This window comes from Antedon mediterranea, chromosome 4 (assembly GCF_964355755.1).
Source record: "Antedon mediterranea chromosome 4, ecAntMedi1.1, whole genome shotgun sequence".
Lineage (NCBI taxonomy): Eukaryota > Metazoa > Echinodermata > Crinoidea > Comatulida > Antedonidae > Antedon > Antedon mediterranea.
Window position 1 is genome coordinate 7,970,529 of NC_092673.1, and position 20,223 is coordinate 7,990,751.

The following is a 20,223-nucleotide window of genomic DNA, read 5'->3' on the forward strand; positions in this document are numbered from 1 at the left end:
TGTAATAGAATATGTGTAGCTAGCTTTGACTAACATGCGTTGTTACAATGTGTTTCTGTTTTTAGGAGTACGTGGACTTTGCCAAGTCTGCAAAATCATCTCCTCCAGTAAGTGTCTTTCAAAAACAATTATATCTAGAGGATTGTATAGAGTTTAAGCCTGGTTTCCATTAAAATCGCTACACGACAGAGCGTAGCGATTCTATGGAAACGCTAGAATTTATCGGGGATCTAGTAAGCGAGCGCTAAATATTCTTTGGTACGCGTATACGATTCATCGCCGACAAAATCGGCAAAGTTGAACATGGTTGAACTTTGCCGATTTGACTGCGATGAATCGGGGAGCCTTCCCGATTGCGTCCGCGACATCTGCGCGTGTAGCGATTTTAATGGAAACGCTGTAACATTTGTTTTCCTATATATTTGTTTTCTAATAAAGATTTATTTTTGTTTAAATTGATTTGTTTTGTATAATTTGATTTATATTGCACAGCTTTTAAAACTCTTTAAAGTAACTTTGATTTTCACATATTTTTAATTCATGTGTTTGTTCAGAAAGATGCCAATAACATTGTTTAACATGATCGCTCATAGATAGCCTTAGTGAGGCATGAACTAGAATTAGCAATGTAGTATTGTTTTTTTGCACAGAAGTAGCATGCTATACTGCATAGAAGTATTTTATAATGCGCATGTGAGATTATTTGATAGAACAAGTGTTCTTTGATAAGGACTTAAAACTGGAGGTCCAGTGCACACATCTGGCTCATGTGCACATTTAAAGAATCATGTGTTCATCATTAGGAAATGTAGGGGTTACCCCCGGTGTACTGGTCCGTCTCAGCCCCTGTTGTCCACGCAGGACTATTCCCCAGCATTTACTTTGCTCAGAGTCTAAAAAAGTGTATTATGTTTGAGTAGGGTCATGTAATTCTAGGGCCAATAAAACTGAGTTTTGGAAATGACTTTAACAGACAAGAATGCTGTCACTATAATAAGAAAATCGGGAGAATTTATTTAACAATTCTTTCTTGTACAATATTTTCAATGTTTTGTTTGTTTAACTTCAAACAAGTTTGTTTTATGCTTCGACTTAAGATAATTACTATAATATTCCAAATTGGTATTTTATTGTATAGGATGGAAAAGAAAGCAAAGATAAAACAGTAGACAAGTTGAAAGCAATTTTACAACAAAGGGACAAAGAATTAGAGGTAAACAAAATGTTCTTATTAAAATGTACTATTTATAGTATAATCGTGCATCTCTTAGGCTCTGTCTACACTATCAAACTTTATGTGACAACAAAATGTGATGTGCCCACTACCATATTTGGGCACATCACACTTCCATATTTCGCACTTTTCATGTCAAACTAGCTTTACAATAGAATATAAAAGTTTGTGAATAAAGATGTGTTTTATTAATACTACTATTACTATTCTCTAATACAGGATGCATTAGAAGATAAATTTATAGCAGTACAAGCAAAGGAAGATGAGATTCGTCAAATACGGCAAGCATTGAGAGAACGAGTTAAGGAGTTGGAACGGTTAAACAACGACCTTCTACATAGCAATGACAGAATTAATGTAAGTTGTACACAAATAATTCTACAGCATGATAATTATTATTACTGTGATTTCTAACTTTTTATTTCGTTTTCTATTTTTTCTATGTTCAATACAGAGACTGACAATGCATTTTGTCTTTTTTCAGGAACTTGAAAGTGAGGTAAAAGAAAAGGATGCTAAAACGAGACAACTGGCAAACTCACTAAAGGCAAAGAATGATGCTATGAATGTAAGTTTGTAATATAAACATGTCAATTATAAGAGTATAATAGAATATATCTGGTAGTTCTTGATGCTGCGTTCATTAAAAAGTGCATTCATGTCGAAAACTGGGAAAAAACAACCCAAGGAAAAACCACACTGGGTGAAACCCTGTTGCTATGATTGCATAGACATATGTATCTAGTATGCCTCATGTTAAAAAGCAAAATTTGAAATCTGAAAACTGAATATAGTGCAAATCAGGAGGTTAAAAAAAACACACTGATAAAATATTACTTTAGGTCTAAAGAAATTGCAATAAATATTCCTGCTCCTTCCTGATCCGCCATTTCCCCACACTACTTATGCAAGGTTAGAAAGAAATTCTACTGAATGTGTTTTACAAATTAACCGGGAAATGCTAATTTCACAACTTTCAAAACATTTTTGATATTTGTGTTTTATTTTAGAATGCTGACGAAGTTCACCAACGTGCAATTGCTGAAAAAGACAGTATTTTGCGCAAATTGCAACATGCCCTTGCTGATAAAGATAGGCTATCAGAAGAAATGAAGAGTTTAGGAAATGGGTCGCCAAGGGAAGATGAAACTAATGCCATCATAAAACAACTGAGTCAGAGACTAAAAAACAAAGACAAACTGATAGAGGTATGTATGGTTTGTTATTATTGTAATTTAAAAAGTCTGAAAAATTAGGAGGATATAAACCAGACTACTTCTTCAAGATCTTTTGTAACAACATGATTTTTGTGTTAAAAGTTGAATTGGTGAGTGCCTCTGATGTTATAACACTGACTTGATATGATGGTATCACCAAATCAATCAATCAATAAAGTCTTTTAGTATGGTAAAAATACAATTAAAACATCAGTGATCAAATTGATGTAGTTTATTTCCTTAAGCCAGGAATAGATGATTACTACAAGTATTATCGCAAAACATTATGGTTTTCAACTTTATAGCCGCGTCATACTTACAATAAGACGTTCTCTTGTAGGAAATGGTGGCAGAGAGAGCAGAAGCTGCTGAAGCAAACGAAAAAGCAACACGGGACCTGTTAGGCAGTCTGCAAGACAAAGACAGACAGATCAAAGCACTGCATGATCGCCATAATAAACTGATTGCAGATAAGAATGAAATCATCAAAGCATTACAAAGGGAGATTGCTAACAAAAATATGGATATTCAGGTACAATTGGATTTATTTTATACTAGAACCTTTTACAGATGGATGTAAATTCCCACCCTTAAGTGTGTAAGCATACAAGATGGTCACTGTGGATAATAATTCATTCATTCATTTCTCTTTATTTCGAACGTCATATCCATAGAATTAACAAAATAAACAAAGTTACTAAAAAATCTGACAACATTTAGGTTGACTTAACTAAAAAAACAAAAGCTCATTCCATTTTTCTGTTTCGATTCAGCTAGAAAATTGTTACTTAATTCTTTGAATAAAGTTATAAAGTGAAATGAAACTTAATCATAACTTCAATATTTTTTATGATTTCTTTTTTGCATAGTCTGTGGAAGATACTTTGGCGCGCTCTCAACAAGATCAAAGTATTTTACTGGGTAAGATGCGTGCTGCTATGGCAGAGAAAGATAAAACTATTGAAAGGCTGGTGGAAAGTGGACAAGAGAAAGACAAACTCTTCCAAGATATGCAACGCTCTACACCACCTCCATCAGCTAGTCCAGACCTGAATGCGATGAAGAATGAGATTGGTCGATTGCGACGCGAGATCAAGGCAAGAGATGGTAGGAAAGAATAATTATTTTTCCTAAAACATTGTCCAATAAAGACGTTTCATAGACAAAGAAATGAAAAAGCTTTGTCGTAATTTATTTTTAATGTACTGTCAACTTTCCATCTGATTTATATTTGTAGATAAATAAGTTTATAAATGAGAAATAGCAATCTCTATTAAAACAGTTTTCAAGAGCAACAGTATATAAAATTTGTCTTTGTTACACATCTTGCATGGAGATTTTTATCTGTAACTTCCAGTGCATTGAATGAAGCTGTGATAGTATAGACAGCCTATTTTATAATGCTATTTATTGTTTATTTATAGCTGTTTTAAATGAGCTAAGAGCTAACTGTGTCAGTAAAGATCACTTGAAGGCGCTAGAGAATGACCTGGAAACCAAGAATGACCTGCTAGAGAAAGCAAGGTAAACAATATCAGTCAGATGTTTTGCTAACTCTGATTTAGTCAGTCTGAATACCCTTTAATTTGTTCTTATTTCAACAGTTTAGCCCAGTGTGTTAACTGATTTTCAGGGACCCTCTTTACTAAAATTAAAATACATACATCATCACAACATACAATATATAAACATTAACTGATTGTTACTCATGGTTTATAAGCCAACTTTCGACTTAATAGGCCATTCAATCTATGTGGTATTTTATGGATAATGAATTTCTTTCAGGGAAACCATAAATGCTCTGCAACAGAATCAGAGAGATCATAAGCAGGCTAAATTAGAATTGGTAAGTAAATTAGTTATCCGTATATGATCATGATTTATTTATACCCTATTATTAAATTAAATGAATGAAGATACAAGATAGCAAAACTCTATAGATTTGTGTCCACTTAACATGTAAATATTTTTTATTTAATTTTTTTTAAAATATTTAATTGATTTTATTTAATCTATTCTTTTGCTTTATTTTAGGCCAAACTGCGTCGTAAAGTTATTGAACTTGAAAGTGAGCTTGAAGCTAAACAAGATCATATTGATGCGTTGGTGCATGCTGGGAAAGTTAAAGACAATATTATTAAGGTACAGTGAAATATTTGACTGATTCAGCAAATTTGTAGCCCAAGTAACATTGTGTGTTAGGCTTTCAACCAGGTGTGAAAATATATTAATGGCTTTAGAGTGATTAAAACAAACCTTGTTTGCCATAATGCTTGCTTTCTTTTTATAGGAGCTACGCCTTCAACAACCAAAGCATACAATGTCATCACATGACACTATTGATGGACAGGCACCAAATGATCAAGTAAGAAACACACAGCTCAGTCAGTGATTTCCAAATATGGTGGTTCTCCCCAAATGAAAATGAATACTCCTTGATTAGCTAAAACCCTATTTTTGAAATGAACTACTCATGGTTCCATTTTTAATCATGTGATATCATTCGATAACAGCCAATAGATGTTTCCTGATTGATAAATTCTGAAATATCTAAGCTGACTGCCATTAACAATTTAGTAAGATAAGTTAATTGATTAAACATTTGACTGAATTAAGATATAAGTTTGTAATGCATATTTTTGATTATAGCTTTACCAAGCGTTGGCAGCTCAAGTGCGAGAGATGGAGAACTTAAACAAGGCACTTAAAGCTGAAAGACAACTGTATGTGAATATAACCCACAACGGTGACTCAAAGAATACAACGCACAATGATGCATTTGAGATTGAACTTGCTGCTGTTCAGTCACTTAGAAAACAGCTGGAACAAGCACTTAAGCGGAACAATAGAATGAGGGAGAACTTGGAAAGACAAGTCAGCTCACAAACTTTAAGTGATTTGGATAGTGAACATACTACTAGTGAGTTCAATAAGTATCAATTTAATATTTAAAGGATGGTACTAATTGTGGCAATAAAGACTAAGAAAGTTCAATGAAATTGAAATCTACTCTGCTAATCTGTGATATTACATCTTCCATGATTACCTGACAGATTGTCTTGAGTATATCTTCAGTAGATATATATTACCCTGGTGTACTAGTATACACACAGCCACTGTCATACATAGTCACTGGCATAACTCATAAAAAAGGCCCCTTGATTGCCAGCATACGCTTTTAGTTAGTCTAAATAAATTAATAAATAAATAAAAATATATAAGTGCTCTTCTGATGTCTATACATTTTCAATGAAAACCATCATCATACAATTCTCTTTTTCACTTGATAATTTTTTTAGAATCTTACCAAAAAACAAAATATTAAAATCTCTTTATAATAAAGTAAATCAATATGAATATTTCTTTAAAAAACTATTTTTTTATATTTGAAATCTAGGCAATGAAAATGAGCTGCAGGCATTGCGAGACAGATTGGAAGAAAGCCAGCGATGGAATGCTGACCTTCAGTCACGTGTTAAAGACCTGCAACAAAGAGGTGGCGGCGTTGGTAGTGATGCTGATTCTGATGTCATCAGAATAAATACTGCACAATCTCAAGCATCTTCAAGACCACCACCAGTGGAGGAGATCATTAGCGTTCGTAATGTTGATGTCATGTCACCAAAAGAACTGAAAGAGGAAGTTATGAAACTTCAGTTGCAACTTCTTGAAGCAAACAGAAGAAGTTTGGATGATGATCTTAGGAGTATTCCAGGACAAGAAGAGACACTTACTGGTGGAGCTAAACAATCAAAGAAAGAAATCGAAAAACTGAAAGATAAGAACAAAGAATTGGAGCAAGAAATTAAAATCTTAGAACAACGACTTGCTTCTAGTCCAGGTAGAGGAGATGGTCTTGATGAGACTGACAGCCATGTTGTTCCAGTTCTGAAGCAGCAACTTGATCAGGCTAAATCTCTTTTACAAGACAAAGATACATTACTACAAGAAAAGGAACAACAGAATCAGGCTTTACGGCATCACTTAGGAATTGGACCGGAGTCTCCTATACAGCCTGGAAGAAATGTCATGACAACTCTTCAAAGAGAAAATTCGCAGCTGGCATCACAACTTCACAAGGCTCAACACCAGAAGAAAGAACTCCAGGATGAGCTAGATGGATTGGAATCCCAATTAAGAGAAGCGGAAAAAATGAGCAGTGCAATGCAAAAACAATTAAAAAGTGCTTCAGCTAATACAGACTCAGCTAACCTTGTTCCAATATTAAAGCAAAAACTAATACAAGCCAAAGAAATCATTCAGGAACGAGAAACCCAGAATAAAGCTCTTCAACAAGCTTTAAAGAAAAGGTCTCCAGATAAGAACCAATTAGGACAACTGCAGGCAGAGAATGAGCAATTGAAGTCACAGCTTATTGGGTACAATAAGGAACTACAAAATATGAAATCTCAATTCCAAACTTTAGAAAAAGAATTGGAAGAAGTGCAAAACTCAAGACCACCACCTAGTGCTCACATTGAAATTGAACGTTTACAAAAGCAATTGAGAAATGCTGAAAACCTAAATGAACTTTTAAAGAGACATATTGACCTTAACAGTTCTAGCGAAGGAGAGCAACCAAGCTTTAATCCAGAGCTAATTGTTGATATGGCAAAAGAGATTGAACGACTGAAAGACACCTTGGATGAAACTCAGAAGGAATTATCAACAGATTCACCATTAAAGACTAGGGTTGGAACAAGAGTCAAGGCTTTGGATGACACTGCTTATGGTACTCTGACAAAACAGCTGGAGCAAGCTCATTGTGATCTTAATGACTTAAAAAAACGGTACAAACAACTGAACTCAAAATTACAAGCCACAGAAGGTACTGTAAGGCAGCAGTCTGATCGTATTCGACGCTACCGCCAAGAAATGCAGGATGCTGGTATTCAGGTGCCAAGAACACCAAAGAGGTATCACAGTGATTCAAACTTACTGAGAGCACACTTTGATAATATTTCTCGCAAATTATCGGGTGCTAGTTTGCTGTCTCCAGATGATCGGTCTGGTTCTACCAGCCCATCGCCTTCTGAAAGAAGTCACATGGTAGACATTTCTTTAAGTGAGTTTGGCCAGACTAATGATGTTAGTGAACTTAAAAGTCAGGTAGACACTCTTAAGCTCCATCTACAGCGTAGTCGTAGAGCTCTAAGAAGTCTGCAAAGCCGTTTACGCAATCGTAGCAATACATCTAGTCCAGCCCGAGTTGCAAGCCCAAGCAGGACAGATAGCTCCAGCCTTGATGGCGGTGGAGCATGGTTTGAACTTGTTGCAAATCAACAAGCATTTGAAAAACTTCAGCAGGAGGTTGAAAGTCTAAGAGATCAAGTTGAAGAAGCAAGTAATGTGAACATGACATTACAAGAACATAATAATGATCTTGTTGAGAAGGTTAATTCCAATATTCCTGTTCCTCCTGGTTTATTGGCCCACAATGAACAACTGATCAAGGAAAATGAGGCAGAAATAGTGCTTCTGAAGCAGCAATTAGAAGATTCCCAACAACTATGTAGCACTTTGCGTGGATTGATTGATGAGGCTCTGTCTGCCATGGAAGAGATTTCACAGAAGAGAGAAGAGGAGAAGGATAACTCACCCAGTGAAATGGAGAAGGCTAGACAGAAGGTAAAAAAGAGCAAAATTATGGCTGAAGACTTGGGAAAAGTTTTAGGAGGTAAAATGATATTTATATATGCTATTTTTTACTATTCTAAATTTTAAAATTTCCTTCTCAGTTTTAGAAATCACTAACTAACATTATTTTCTGTGTGTTATAAAACATGAAATGTACATTGTACCTTTGTCTACCTTTTGATGCAGAACATATGAGCAGAACATCTGATCAAAGCAGAGGAGACATTTTGGAAAACAGACGTAAGGCTGAAATACAACAATTGAAAAAGGAAATAAAACAGAGGAAGGAACTAAATCAGAAATTAAGAGATTTGTTGGGGGAGAACAAGAAATCTGCTGATGAAACACGAAAAGAGCTTGAAAGGTAAATACAGTGCGAGGGTAGCCATTTTTACAGCAAATTGCTCCTTTTCTTTAAAAGCAACTACCAAGATTTCAAACCACTACTTCAGTCTTTTATTAAGAGCTCTGACTCAAATTTCCTTTCATATAAATATATTTTTTCTCTTGAACTGAGGAAGCTTTAGTGCTACCGAAAGCTCCATTGATATCCAGCCACTGTATACCAACAGAATTGTCATTTCTTTTCAGTAATTAGGTTATATGCATTAATGCATATAACCTCTTCATTCTGTCAAAATCTTTATTTATTTATTTATTTATTTATTTATTTATTCTTTCCTTAGCACTATTTTGTCCGTGAATTATCTTGGCATCAGTTTCATCTAGCTAAGTCAAGTTTTCAGAGTATATTCCTTATGGCCAGGAATCGATGTGGTTATATTTTCACGATGCGCAATCAAAAATTACGCGGTCTACGCGCGATTTTAAGAAATCGCGTTTGTAATCATATCTTCACAAGCATGAATCACAATTAAACAAAATTTGGTACTCATAAATTTCAGGTCATATTTCATCATATGGCAATACAATTACGTGCGTAGCGCATATATAACGCTTGCTTAAAATGTTCAAAATTGTCAACATTTATTTTCGATGAAATTAGAGTACGTTTCAGGCATTTTTAAGCGTTTAAAAAATTTCCATGAGTGCGCCGATTTTTGCACGTTAAACGTTAATGCGCACTCTTTTTGCCCGATTTCTGTTTTACAATCTTTCTTTAATAATATCATCATATTTGATTCACGTTTCAACTCGAAATTGCGTTATACGAGCACGTCAAAAGTGACTGGCTACGCACGTATAAGTTAACAAAATGGTGAAAATATGCTAAATTTTAAAATTAATATATATCGTCAGAATGCAGGGGAACACCTATTTTTTATTTCATTTTCTTGAAGTGTATGTATCATATGTATGATTTATTATCAAATTAAGAGAACAAAAGTTGATTAAGTCATTAATTGCATATTAAATTTAAAAAAAATAATTTCGACAATCAAACAAATTATGACATTTTCTTAGGCCAAAATAACAAACTTAACATTAACTTTCTTCCTTCCAAAGTTCATATATTAAAGTTAAAAGTATATAGTTTGACAGTGCATCATTTGTTTACATTTTAAAGATGTCATCATAGTAAAAAATTATAAGCCATTGCGGTATGTAATAATCTATTTGCACCAAACTGGTTACTGCATAGTAAATACACGGAGGAATTTTTCTACAACTTGTAGTCAGTTGTGTATGGCTCGATGGTCTGTGCTCGTGTCTATGGCATTCAAGGTACCGAGATCGAGTCTCACCTTGGGAAACGAAATAAGATTTTTTTTTTATTATCCGTATTGTTTGTTCAAATTTATTTCTTAGTGTATAGATTATACACATGATTTATAATGAAATCTAGATAAAAATTAACTTATGTCTTTATTATTATGTAACAACAAATGTGGTTTATGACATTATACGCATATGGATCTTTGATCGGATTGTGATACCGGCTATGGTGGTCGCGTTAGCAAGGTCCTATCATATATTATAAATAATTAAAGATTCTGAGAAAATCAATCAATCAATATATCTTTTAAAAATCAATTATCTTTATTTAAATCAATGCATATAACCTATAATTCGTCATAGTGACGAATTAAATCTAGTTAAGAAATTATTTCTCTGTGTCAATGTGGCATAAGCTTCTTTATCTATTTACTCCTGCAGGCATAATATTCATTATTACTCTGGTTTCATTATTAAACACCCCTGTTTTAATTTATATAATCTTTTTAGATTAAATGTTGAGACAAATAATATTTTTATTTTTTAGAATAGCAAAGGAAGTTCACGAAAAGAATGAGACGATTACAAAATTACGTCGCCAAGTAAGGCATCTTCAGGCCATGGGAAGCTTTAGCTCCACCAACAGTAGGCCTATATCTGAAACTGAGGACACTTCATCCATGCAATTCCAGACAACAGCAAATACAGAGTCTATGCAACCTGGAGATGATGGCGACGCCACTGATACAGAGCTTGATCTTCCATTTGACATCAGTCATCAGGAGAGAGTTGGCAGAAGTCACCAGCATTTTGTTGGCAGCGGTTTACAGCATTTGGTGGGCAGTGCACATGCTTCAAGTGATGGGGGAGAAAGTCAAGACACTGTTAAAGATCAATTTGAGCAATTGAGTGACTCAATAGACATTCAGGGAGGTCATCTACCAAAGATGTCCGCTTCATCCAGATTGAAAAGAGGAACAACCATTGGTAGAACGAATGAGGATGATAGTTCAGAAGCAGCAGTTCAAACACGTGTCACTTGGGCGCACAAGGATGCAACAACTGCATCTACACAAACCTCACAAATGATAACCTCACAACCAGATATGTCACGATTACAAGCAAGGCTGCATCAGAGTGAAAAACAAGTTGAAACTTTAAATTCTGAACTGGATCTTTATAAGCACTTGCTTGCCGATTCACCGAAAATCTCTGGAATGAGTGACAGTGCCATCCTTAAGCAACACCTTGAAGAGATAAGAGCCTTACGTAAACGACTGGAGGAGTCGATTACCGTCAATGATAGGTTACGAGAACAATTGGAGACCAAACTAGCAGAGTTAAGCAACGGTGGTGGAGGTATGTATAGTATTCTTGATGAGTTTAGATTAGAATTAGTAATTTTAAAGTAGATACTAGTATACAAATAATGAATGTTTATGAGTGCAATGGGGAAATAATTCCATGAGGTGGAAGGTTATATTTTCATCTTTCACAGAATTAATTATTTTCCCCATTGCATGAATATGAAATATTCATTATTTTTATTATAAAGAGAGACGAGACAAGGCCTAAACCATTTGAAAAGGCAGTTATCAAATTGAACGCAGAGTAGAACAATTATAGACACTCCTTTGAAAGACAAATAATCTATGCTGCAACAGGTGTATGCCAACTGTATCAAATGTTATTTGTTTGATATTCAGCTTTAATGCTTGCTTTCATACACAATGCAAGGACGTAGAGCGCAACGTAAGTGATTTGACCAATCGCAGTTTGACAGTTATGCAATGTTTACTATAATTAGTTATATATCAATGTTGTCATTGGTCAACTTGCTTTTGTTGCATCTACATCCTTGCGTTGCTTCTCTAGTGCAGTCAACCAAGTTTTAGGCCAAAAACTGCAACTAGTGATGATAATGATTAAAGGACTCACAAGACACATATACAATGAATGAATGAAGTCTCAAAATCAAACACGAGCAAACCAAGTGTTTATGATTGGTTGTTTTTATTTTTAGATACTGATATATTTATATATCAGAGTAATGTAGAATTAACGGAAGAGAATAAGTTACTTAAAGAACGTTTAAATGAAAAAGATTCTGCTTTTCACGATATTGTTGAAGAACTGAAGAAAAACAAACGACAATTACAAAAGTAAGATCATTTTTAGCCATGTAATTTTTCTCTTAACGTAGTAAAACTTTTTATATCCAATAAAATGTTAATTTTTCCTTTAAAAGGCCGAGTAATATTGGATAAATTTGAACACAAATTAGGTTTAGTTTATACATTTAAAGAAACATGCATAACGACAACTGTGTAAATCATTAAAAAAACACTTGTTCTTAAAATATGTCTAATATGTTCTATGATAAACTCAAAATCCTGCAGACATTTGCATCAAGCCCAAAACTATGATTTTACTGCTACTTGCTATTTTATTAGTAGTGCAATAATATTCTATTTTATTTATTAGGTTAAAAGCACAAAATCAACATCTGACGGAACAGCTACAAGAGAATATCGACCTTGTTGGCTCACTTAAATTTGAACTTAACATTCTTGAACAACTGCATCAGAAAGGTAAGTACCAATTCTTGGAAAGTGTTATAACCCAACAATTACAAACTTGGTATAGGCTTGGGGTTGGGTAAACAAAAAATTGTGTTTAAATGTTGGTATTTTTTATGTATTATACAAATTTTATTTGTTAAAAAGATTCCCTCCATTTCCACGCCAAAGTTTAATATGGGAGTACACCATCATATATCAAATTTGTCTATACATCAATTTTTTTATTAATACTATTTTTTATATTCTGTCCAAAACACATTTTTTCCATGTACGTTTAGTCATGGATCAAACAAGTTGATTTGATTTGAACTTTCATTTTTCAGATGCAAAAAGCTCTTCTGCTGGTCCAGGTTACATCCACATAAAAGATGCTTCCGGTTTAGATCTCTCAGAACTACTGCATGAAATACGTCGTCTCCGTGTCCAATTAGAACGGAGCATCGAGACGAATAATGCTTTAAGACAAAAACTGGAGGAGGTGATGCGGGAAAAATGGTCACCAAGTAGCAAAACATCTGTTACCTCGGTAACCATCAACAGTAAGGATAAAAAGCAGAGTGATAAAATGCTTATAGACGAATTGACCGGCAACAGGAGGCATGTAACAAGGCAGTTGTTCAATGGTAATAGATCTTAATTCTATTTTTGGAAAAATGTATAAACATCCACCAAAAATGTGTAAACAACTGTATTTATACATTTCTATACTATACAATAGTAACAACTTGACATCCTGCAGGCACTGCAGTGTATATTCATGGAAGAAAAGATAATTTTTTCCTCCATGATGTAACCTAATAATATCATCAGCATATAAACTGTCTAACTATTGATAATAACTTATACTCACATTCCATTCATAAGGAATTGGAACAACTATAATTTTTTCCATTGTCTTGTACTTTGCCAATGGTTATAATAATACCACATTTATAGAATATGAATAAACATATTGAGTTCATACCTGGACTTGCACTTTTCAACAATGTTTCTCCCTAAAGCCTGTTTTCCAGTCAACATTGAGTTACGTTGAGTTTAAAAATCGTTCATGGTTTTCTTGGTTCTAATGAGCGTTGCTGGGACATGCTCACGTGAAGTGTTGCAAACCGAAGAAATTGTCCTGGATTTTTTATGCTGCAACCTACCAGCATGTTTTACCATAGAACATGTTTTTGATGCTGCAACCTACCATAGAACATGTTTTTGATGCTGCAACCTACCATAGAACATGTTTTTGATGCTGCAACCTACCATAGAACATGTTTTTGATGCTGCAACCTACCATAGAACATGTTTTTAATGCTGCAACCTACCATAGAACATGTTTTTGATGCTGCAACCAACCATAGAACATGTTTTTGATGCTGCAACCTACCATAGAACATGTTTTTGATGCTGCAACCTACCATAGAACATGTTTTTGATGCTGCAACCTACCATAGAACATGTTTTTGATGCTGCAACCTACCATAGAACATGTTTTCGCTGATATCTTAATCTATGCTTATACTAATATATTAATATCTTATATAGTTCAGTATGACTTGCACACATTTTGAAGTATAAGAGCTTAAAAGGTGAAAAACATCATCGTGTTGTAAAATTAGGTTAATTAAAAGAACTATTATTGGTATGTATTTTGTTCACAAACTATGATAACGTAATTTGTAAACCATTTGATTGGTCAGTTTTAACGATCATAAAGACAAAGAATCACAAATTTTAATGATTTTTAGGTTTTTTTTTATCCCAGGCGTTCATATCAATGCAGCCACCTTCGATGCTCTTCATTCTGTTCAAGAGAGTAACCGCGTATGAACTGAACAATTGGGTAACCCCCTACTCGTTTTAAAAGATGTACTGGCTTCTTTAAAGTGTACACCCAAGTATTTTATTCACGCATTCATAGTACTTATCCGAGAATGTCTATATTTATATATTTTTACTTTAATTGAAGGTGAAAATGCTTCAGAAGGATCTCCCTCAAGGTCTACAGACCCACTGAGAAACTCAAATCCAGCATTGTACAGATCAACAGACGATATCAGAGAAAAAACGTCGGGTTCATCAAGGAAAAAGGGTGCCAGTTTTAGGAGTCCACAAAAATCTTTTGGTATGCATCCATTTGATGCTGATATCATGGTTGATCCAACATTAATTGGGTCAGAAGGTAAAAAAAAACTAAATTTATTCTTGATGAAGTATCCATTTTTGTTCCATTTTTGTACTATGAAATATCGTACCTATAACGAATTGTTAAATTTTTTTTAAAATTTTAAATAGGTATTAGCATGCAAAAATTCTTGTTAGCAATGTAACATATACTCTAACAATATAAATGATTAAACTATGTTTGCACTTATAGACTTTCTTGATCAACAATTCTTTTTGGAAGACTGGTTGGGAGCAGAAATTCTACATTTTTTACAATCATTCGAGGAAGTGGAGTTACTAACATTAATTTTGAAAACATTTTTTGGTTTTAAGGTACAGCTAGTAATCATGAACGAAGCACGGACAAAATGTACGCTATTGGAACTTTGCCAACCTACGAGTCTTTGAGGGCGTTTCTGAATGAATCTCGCATATCGTTAAATGCTCTTGAGTTGCATTTGAAAGAAAAATTGACAAAAGAGGTACAGATCAGTTTATTCTCATAATTCTTTATTGGTATAAGTTATTAGATATTTTACTAATTTCAACTTGACATTTACTTTTTTATTTTTTGTGGTATAAAAAGGCAGCATAGGCTGAAAGCATTGCAAAATATAGCAAAATATAAAAGTATACAAAATATGGGCAGAACTAAAAAATCCAACATAAAGACACAATACAATATTATAGCAATAAAAACATACAAAAATGCCTTTAAAAGTACAGACGGTAATATTGCTAAATAATTAATTATAAATTAAGTATTTTAATGCTTATTTTACAATTTGTTTTTTTTAAAGATTAAGATAAATAAGATGCTGATATAAAATTCATTTAAAACCATACTTTTAACTATTATGCTTATATAACATTTATTATCTAACTGTGATGCTTATTTAAACATTTGCACCAAACTGGGTACAGGTGACATCCTGTATCTTTGCGTCTTAAATTTTAGAATTTTAAGCAATGATTAGACCTTAAAGTTCTCAAAGTTTGTAGTATTGGGGAAGCAAATTCCTAAAATCAACCTATTGCTATATGCAAGTGTAAGCATATCTCTTCGTTCCTCAAGTAAGGAATTAGCAATAGTTGAAAGATCATCTATGCTGTTATATTTTCTAGGGAACTCAAACTTCTCTGTCTGGATGGTCACATGGTACACAGACTCTTCGCAGACACTTAGAAGAGTGTGTTCATTATCTGTCTTTATTCTGGAGTGCAAGCCTACCACCTAAAGATGAGTTGAGCAGGTTGAGAAAGAAATTACTGTACCAAGACAAAGTGATGAAGTCAACGTTGAAGACATTAGAATCCACCAATCGAATGAAGGAAGGAATGGAATCTGCCATTTACAATCAATGTAATATTCAAATGATTTTTAATTTCAAACAATCATAATTATGTCATCATGCTTTTTATTTATTTTTTAAAATAAAATAGAGGAAGTGTTAAAACACTTTATCTATTTTACATTTGTAAAATGAAACACCAATACCTAAATCTAAAGCATAAATAAATAAGTTTTTCTTGTTTGTATCCATAGTAGCAAAAACGCATGATGTTCTGAAACAGGCTCGTGGTAACCTGCAGGTAAGTTCATTCATTAATTTTTTAAAGAAAATATAAAATTATACTTCGGTGTACTATAAGTAGTATTGTATTGATTTTCGAACAAGATCAGTCAACAACGTCGCATGGCTAAAATTCTCAAATTGTTACAGAAAGCTGAACGTGCATTAAAGCGTGTTACCGTATATTTCGGTGTATAAGTCGCACTTTTGACACGCAAATTTGACCTCTAAATTAAGGGTGCGTCTTATACACCGAACATAAATGCCTCACCACACAGATTGTACATAGGGCCTAGGCCTAGGCTATCGTCACCTCGTTTTCTAGGCCTGAGTAGGCTAGGCCTAGCTACAGTAACTAACTAACGTAACAGCAACCTGCTTCTGCCTAGGCCTAGTTTTCAAGTCATTTTAGCATGATGTTATACTAAATATGATGAAAAGATTTGTTCATTATGGCGCTCCGATAAAATTTCATTTGTAAACGTTTACGTACGATTGGAATAGTATTTATTTATACAGTAGTTATACGCACGATCGCCGTACCCCAAGCGCAAGCCCTTCTTTTGGTGGCCACATGGTGTACGGTATTCGACTAGTATATTCTCCAAGTGATTATAGCATGGACCTAGCGTACACACTTCTCAGATACATAGATACTAATCGAATACGATTGTCCGTGAAAACGTGCGGCCTCTCGAAATGATCGAGCGAGGCTAGCCCACACACGTGCGTGTTACACACACGGTCATGCACTCGATGTTGCGGCGAAACTCATGAATAACAAGTTAGAAAGAACTTGTTGAGGCTGGACGCGGCCGAGCCTAGGTAAGAAAAAACCTAAATAAAGGACGCCGTTGTAGATATCACAAAATATATTATTACAATAATATTGATTACAATTTAAAAAAACATTGTTTTGATGAAATATAAGGTGCGTCTTATACATCGACGATATAAAAAATACCGATATTTTACTCTCAGTTGGGGGTGCGTCTTATACACAGGTGCGACTTATACACTGAAATATACGGTAATTATCACCATTAGATATCACTTTTTCGTTAGGTAGGGCTAATTCAAAATGACATGAGTAATTAACCAATCAAATTGCAGGAATACAATCGGGTGTGTTTAAACCTATTAACCATTGAAATTTATAAATTTGATGTCACTTTGAATCAATTTTTCATACTCTGATGCCAAGGTTCTCAAAGAGTTTGTGATTTAAAGGCGTTTGAATCCCACCATGCTTTAGAATGACATTTTGTATACATAAATCCCATTTTCTGTCTTCCCTATTCTTTTTTATTCAATTTAACATTGATTTATTTCATTACATTTTGAAAACAAATGAAAAAAACACATTCAGGTTGTGTTCAAACAAGGGTGCGGTTGCCACAATAATAAAGTATGGCAATCTAATGTAAATTCATTACAAAAACACAGCAATATGATTCCAATTTATCATTATTGTTACATGACCTTATAATTGCAAGTTATTTATATTTACAGTTTTTTATTCAATTTTTCAGGCTGACCACAATAGCATGATATGAGAACAGATGATGTCTAATAAAGTAGAAAAAAGAGTGAAATTGGAAACTAAGTATTCTGAAATTGACCAAAAGAAAGAGATTGAACACCTTGAGCACCCACCAATAATAGTAATAGAATAGAAAAGAATTAATATTATGTAAATGATTTTGTGCATACAATTAGTTTAGGTTATGGTTTACCTATGTTTTATATTAATAATAAAATAGATTTTAATGGTAAGTTTTAAAAGTGAATTTGTATCCACTGATGACAATGACATATACAGTACATCAGTGTTTTCATATCTGCATTGAAAGCCATTAACTTTACATGAATATAAATTCGCTTTTACCTTGATTTTGTGTGTGCATTCCAATGTAAACTACCCAATCCTACAATTAACCCCTGATAAATATGTGCATGTATAATTATTGTATAAATACAAATATAGCTTCAGTACTAAATGTAATTTAATATAAAATTTGGCCAAAATGATTAAAAGGTTATATTCATCACAATAGTGATTTTTTTGAGTATGCAGCATCAATTCTATAGAATGAATCTCCCTAAGTAACTCATTTACAATTGAACGTGGAATCATAAAGCAATCTTTAATCTATGGTGAAATAGAGTTCCCTCTTTTTGTTGTTACAAAATAGAATGCAATGAGTGGAACTTGATTGACAGCCTGGTTTTATTTTATAGCTTTTGTTACAGTGTACTAAAAATGTCTCCGTTTTAAAAAGGAATTTTAACAAACATGTTTTTGTATTTTTCAATTTATAGGGATGTGGGGTATTGTTAATTTAGTAATAAAGACTAGTTTCATATTCTGGTAAAATGGGTGCATTATAGACTAATAATTTTATAATAATTTACATAAAAAGCACTAAATATTGTATTACTATCTATGTTAAATGCTGGTAATCTGTAACTGTACCAGGATAATTTTACTAATAATGAATAATTTAATGACAACAAATGTAAATTCAATAGTTCTCAAATGTAGGGTTCTATGTTTCTATACCACCAAGGTTTCTGCAATTTTATAAACAATTTTAATTTAATAATTGTTTTGGTGACAGGATAATTTTAGTTTTCTATTAATAATTTTATGTCATTTTACTGTAGTTTTATTCGGTTATGGTTTCATTCACATTATTTCTTGTTATTGAGATTTTTGTTGTTTTAGTTCATATGTAGTACCTTTATTTAGTAGTGTCTACTGTTGGCCGATTATCAACAACATTTTACAATCTTTGTAATGTATAACCAACTTTTTTAGTAATTGCTAATGGTATTTTTATGTTTAAAATATTGTATCGAATACATACACTTTGTTATTTACATATTTATTTACTTAATTTAATCAGATTGATGTATCGACCAATGAAAATTTCTTAGTAATATAATGTTGTGTTTGTTCTTGATGTTTAATAATTCTTATATGATGAGCTTAATTATGGGAATGGATTTTTAAATAATGCAGAGGTGTAGTTTTTTTTAAAAATTTAAATAGGTTATTGTGATCAAATGTCTCTGCAGTGTACTATAATAAATCTGTATATTTTTGCAACTCTAGTGATTTTTTTGCAATAAAGTAAAAGAGATGCTTTGAAATCAATTTACATGTAGGCTGTATTATTTTAAGATTATTATTATTATTAAGGTTTGTCAAAATTTGTGAATGATTGATGACCTCTGAATAATATATTTTAACGCTTGACAAGTGAGTGCAACCACTAGTAATTGTAGTGATTTGAAGATAACCAAAAACAATTATAATTTACTATAAAACAAAGTTATACTATTGGTATAAAACTGAAACAATTTGCATAAAAAACCCAGAATGGCTTAATGGAGTCAATTGCTATACCAAAAGATAATAAAGGATTATAAGATACAGATTCACTGATTCCAAAAGTCCATCTACTACTGTATAATTAGCACAAACAGTCAGAAAAAAAAAAAATATAAATAAAAAAAAAAAAAAAGTAAAAATTGACATGCAAAAATAATGAAAAATCTAAAATATAACTTCTGATAGTGACAAATGTCTAAATCTAGTTGTATTATTACAAGACCAAACAAAAAACAATTTAATAATAATAATTTTATTTTGATTACATATTAAAGATATATTGTCCCCATAAAAACGTTTTATTCTATATTTTGTTGAATATGCCATTTTAATGTCAGATAATATTTATTCACTTTGACCAAAAACAAGATCGAAAAAAAAAATGTATTTACCTAAAATGTAATTTCAAGCAAAAAATACTTAAATTGTCAGTTAAAACTGCAAAATGGCCTATTCAAAGTCTGATTTTATTAATCTTCATTTTTCATGTTTCTAGGGGATAATACAAAAAAGAAAGACAAAAATTATACATTTATCTAGATCAACCAAATAAAATAAAAGAGATTCAAAGATATGTTACAAATACATTAAATGTACTTTCTTCTATTAAAATACATGACAGTTGTTATGTGAGAATGTTTGGGAGGATTTTAAATACCTGTAAGAGTCGTACAGATTATCTTTTTACCTAAAATGCTGCGTCCATCATCTTAATATTGGCTTCTATCCGTCGTGTCATCTGAAAGGCATG

The 20,223-nt window shown here is 32.9% G+C and overlaps 1 protein-coding gene across 3 annotated transcripts in view; it reads left to right on the top strand.

Annotated features, from left to right (window-relative positions):
- Positions 1 to 19,563, top strand: part of LOC140046527 (uncharacterized) — a 36,420-nt gene extending 16,857 nt beyond the window's left edge. For 2 of the 3 annotated variants that reach the window (XM_072091203.1, XM_072091205.1), the window contains exons 15-37: positions 66 to 107; positions 1,139 to 1,213; positions 1,454 to 1,591; positions 1,719 to 1,802; positions 2,245 to 2,442; positions 2,792 to 2,983; positions 3,321 to 3,558; positions 3,876 to 3,975; positions 4,237 to 4,297; positions 4,486 to 4,593; positions 4,742 to 4,816; positions 5,101 to 5,371; positions 5,849 to 8,128; positions 8,275 to 8,452; positions 10,313 to 11,124; positions 11,789 to 11,927; positions 12,250 to 12,356; positions 12,671 to 12,970; positions 14,305 to 14,517; positions 14,835 to 14,983; positions 15,627 to 15,864; positions 16,048 to 16,094; positions 17,608 to 19,563. In XM_072091203.1, coding sequence (XP_071947304.1) covers positions 66 to 107; positions 1,139 to 1,213; positions 1,454 to 1,591; positions 1,719 to 1,802; positions 2,245 to 2,442; positions 2,792 to 2,983; positions 3,321 to 3,558; positions 3,876 to 3,975; positions 4,237 to 4,297; positions 4,486 to 4,593; positions 4,742 to 4,816; positions 5,101 to 5,371; positions 5,849 to 8,128; positions 8,275 to 8,452; positions 10,313 to 11,124; positions 11,789 to 11,927; positions 12,250 to 12,356; positions 12,671 to 12,970; positions 14,305 to 14,517; positions 14,835 to 14,983; positions 15,627 to 15,864; positions 16,048 to 16,094; positions 17,608 to 17,631 — 6,069 coding nt within the window. In that variant the 3' untranslated portion in view covers positions 17,632 to 19,563. The remainder of the gene's footprint in view (positions 1 to 65; positions 108 to 1,138; positions 1,214 to 1,453; positions 1,592 to 1,718; positions 1,803 to 2,244; positions 2,443 to 2,791; positions 2,984 to 3,320; positions 3,559 to 3,875; positions 3,976 to 4,236; positions 4,298 to 4,485; positions 4,594 to 4,741; positions 4,817 to 5,100; positions 5,372 to 5,848; positions 8,129 to 8,274; positions 8,453 to 10,312; positions 11,125 to 11,788; positions 11,928 to 12,249; positions 12,357 to 12,670; positions 12,971 to 14,304; positions 14,518 to 14,834; positions 14,984 to 15,626; positions 15,865 to 16,047; positions 16,095 to 17,607) is intronic. The other variant, XM_072091204.1, reaches the window with a different exon arrangement.
- Positions 19,564 to 20,223: the final 660 nt, after the last annotated feature.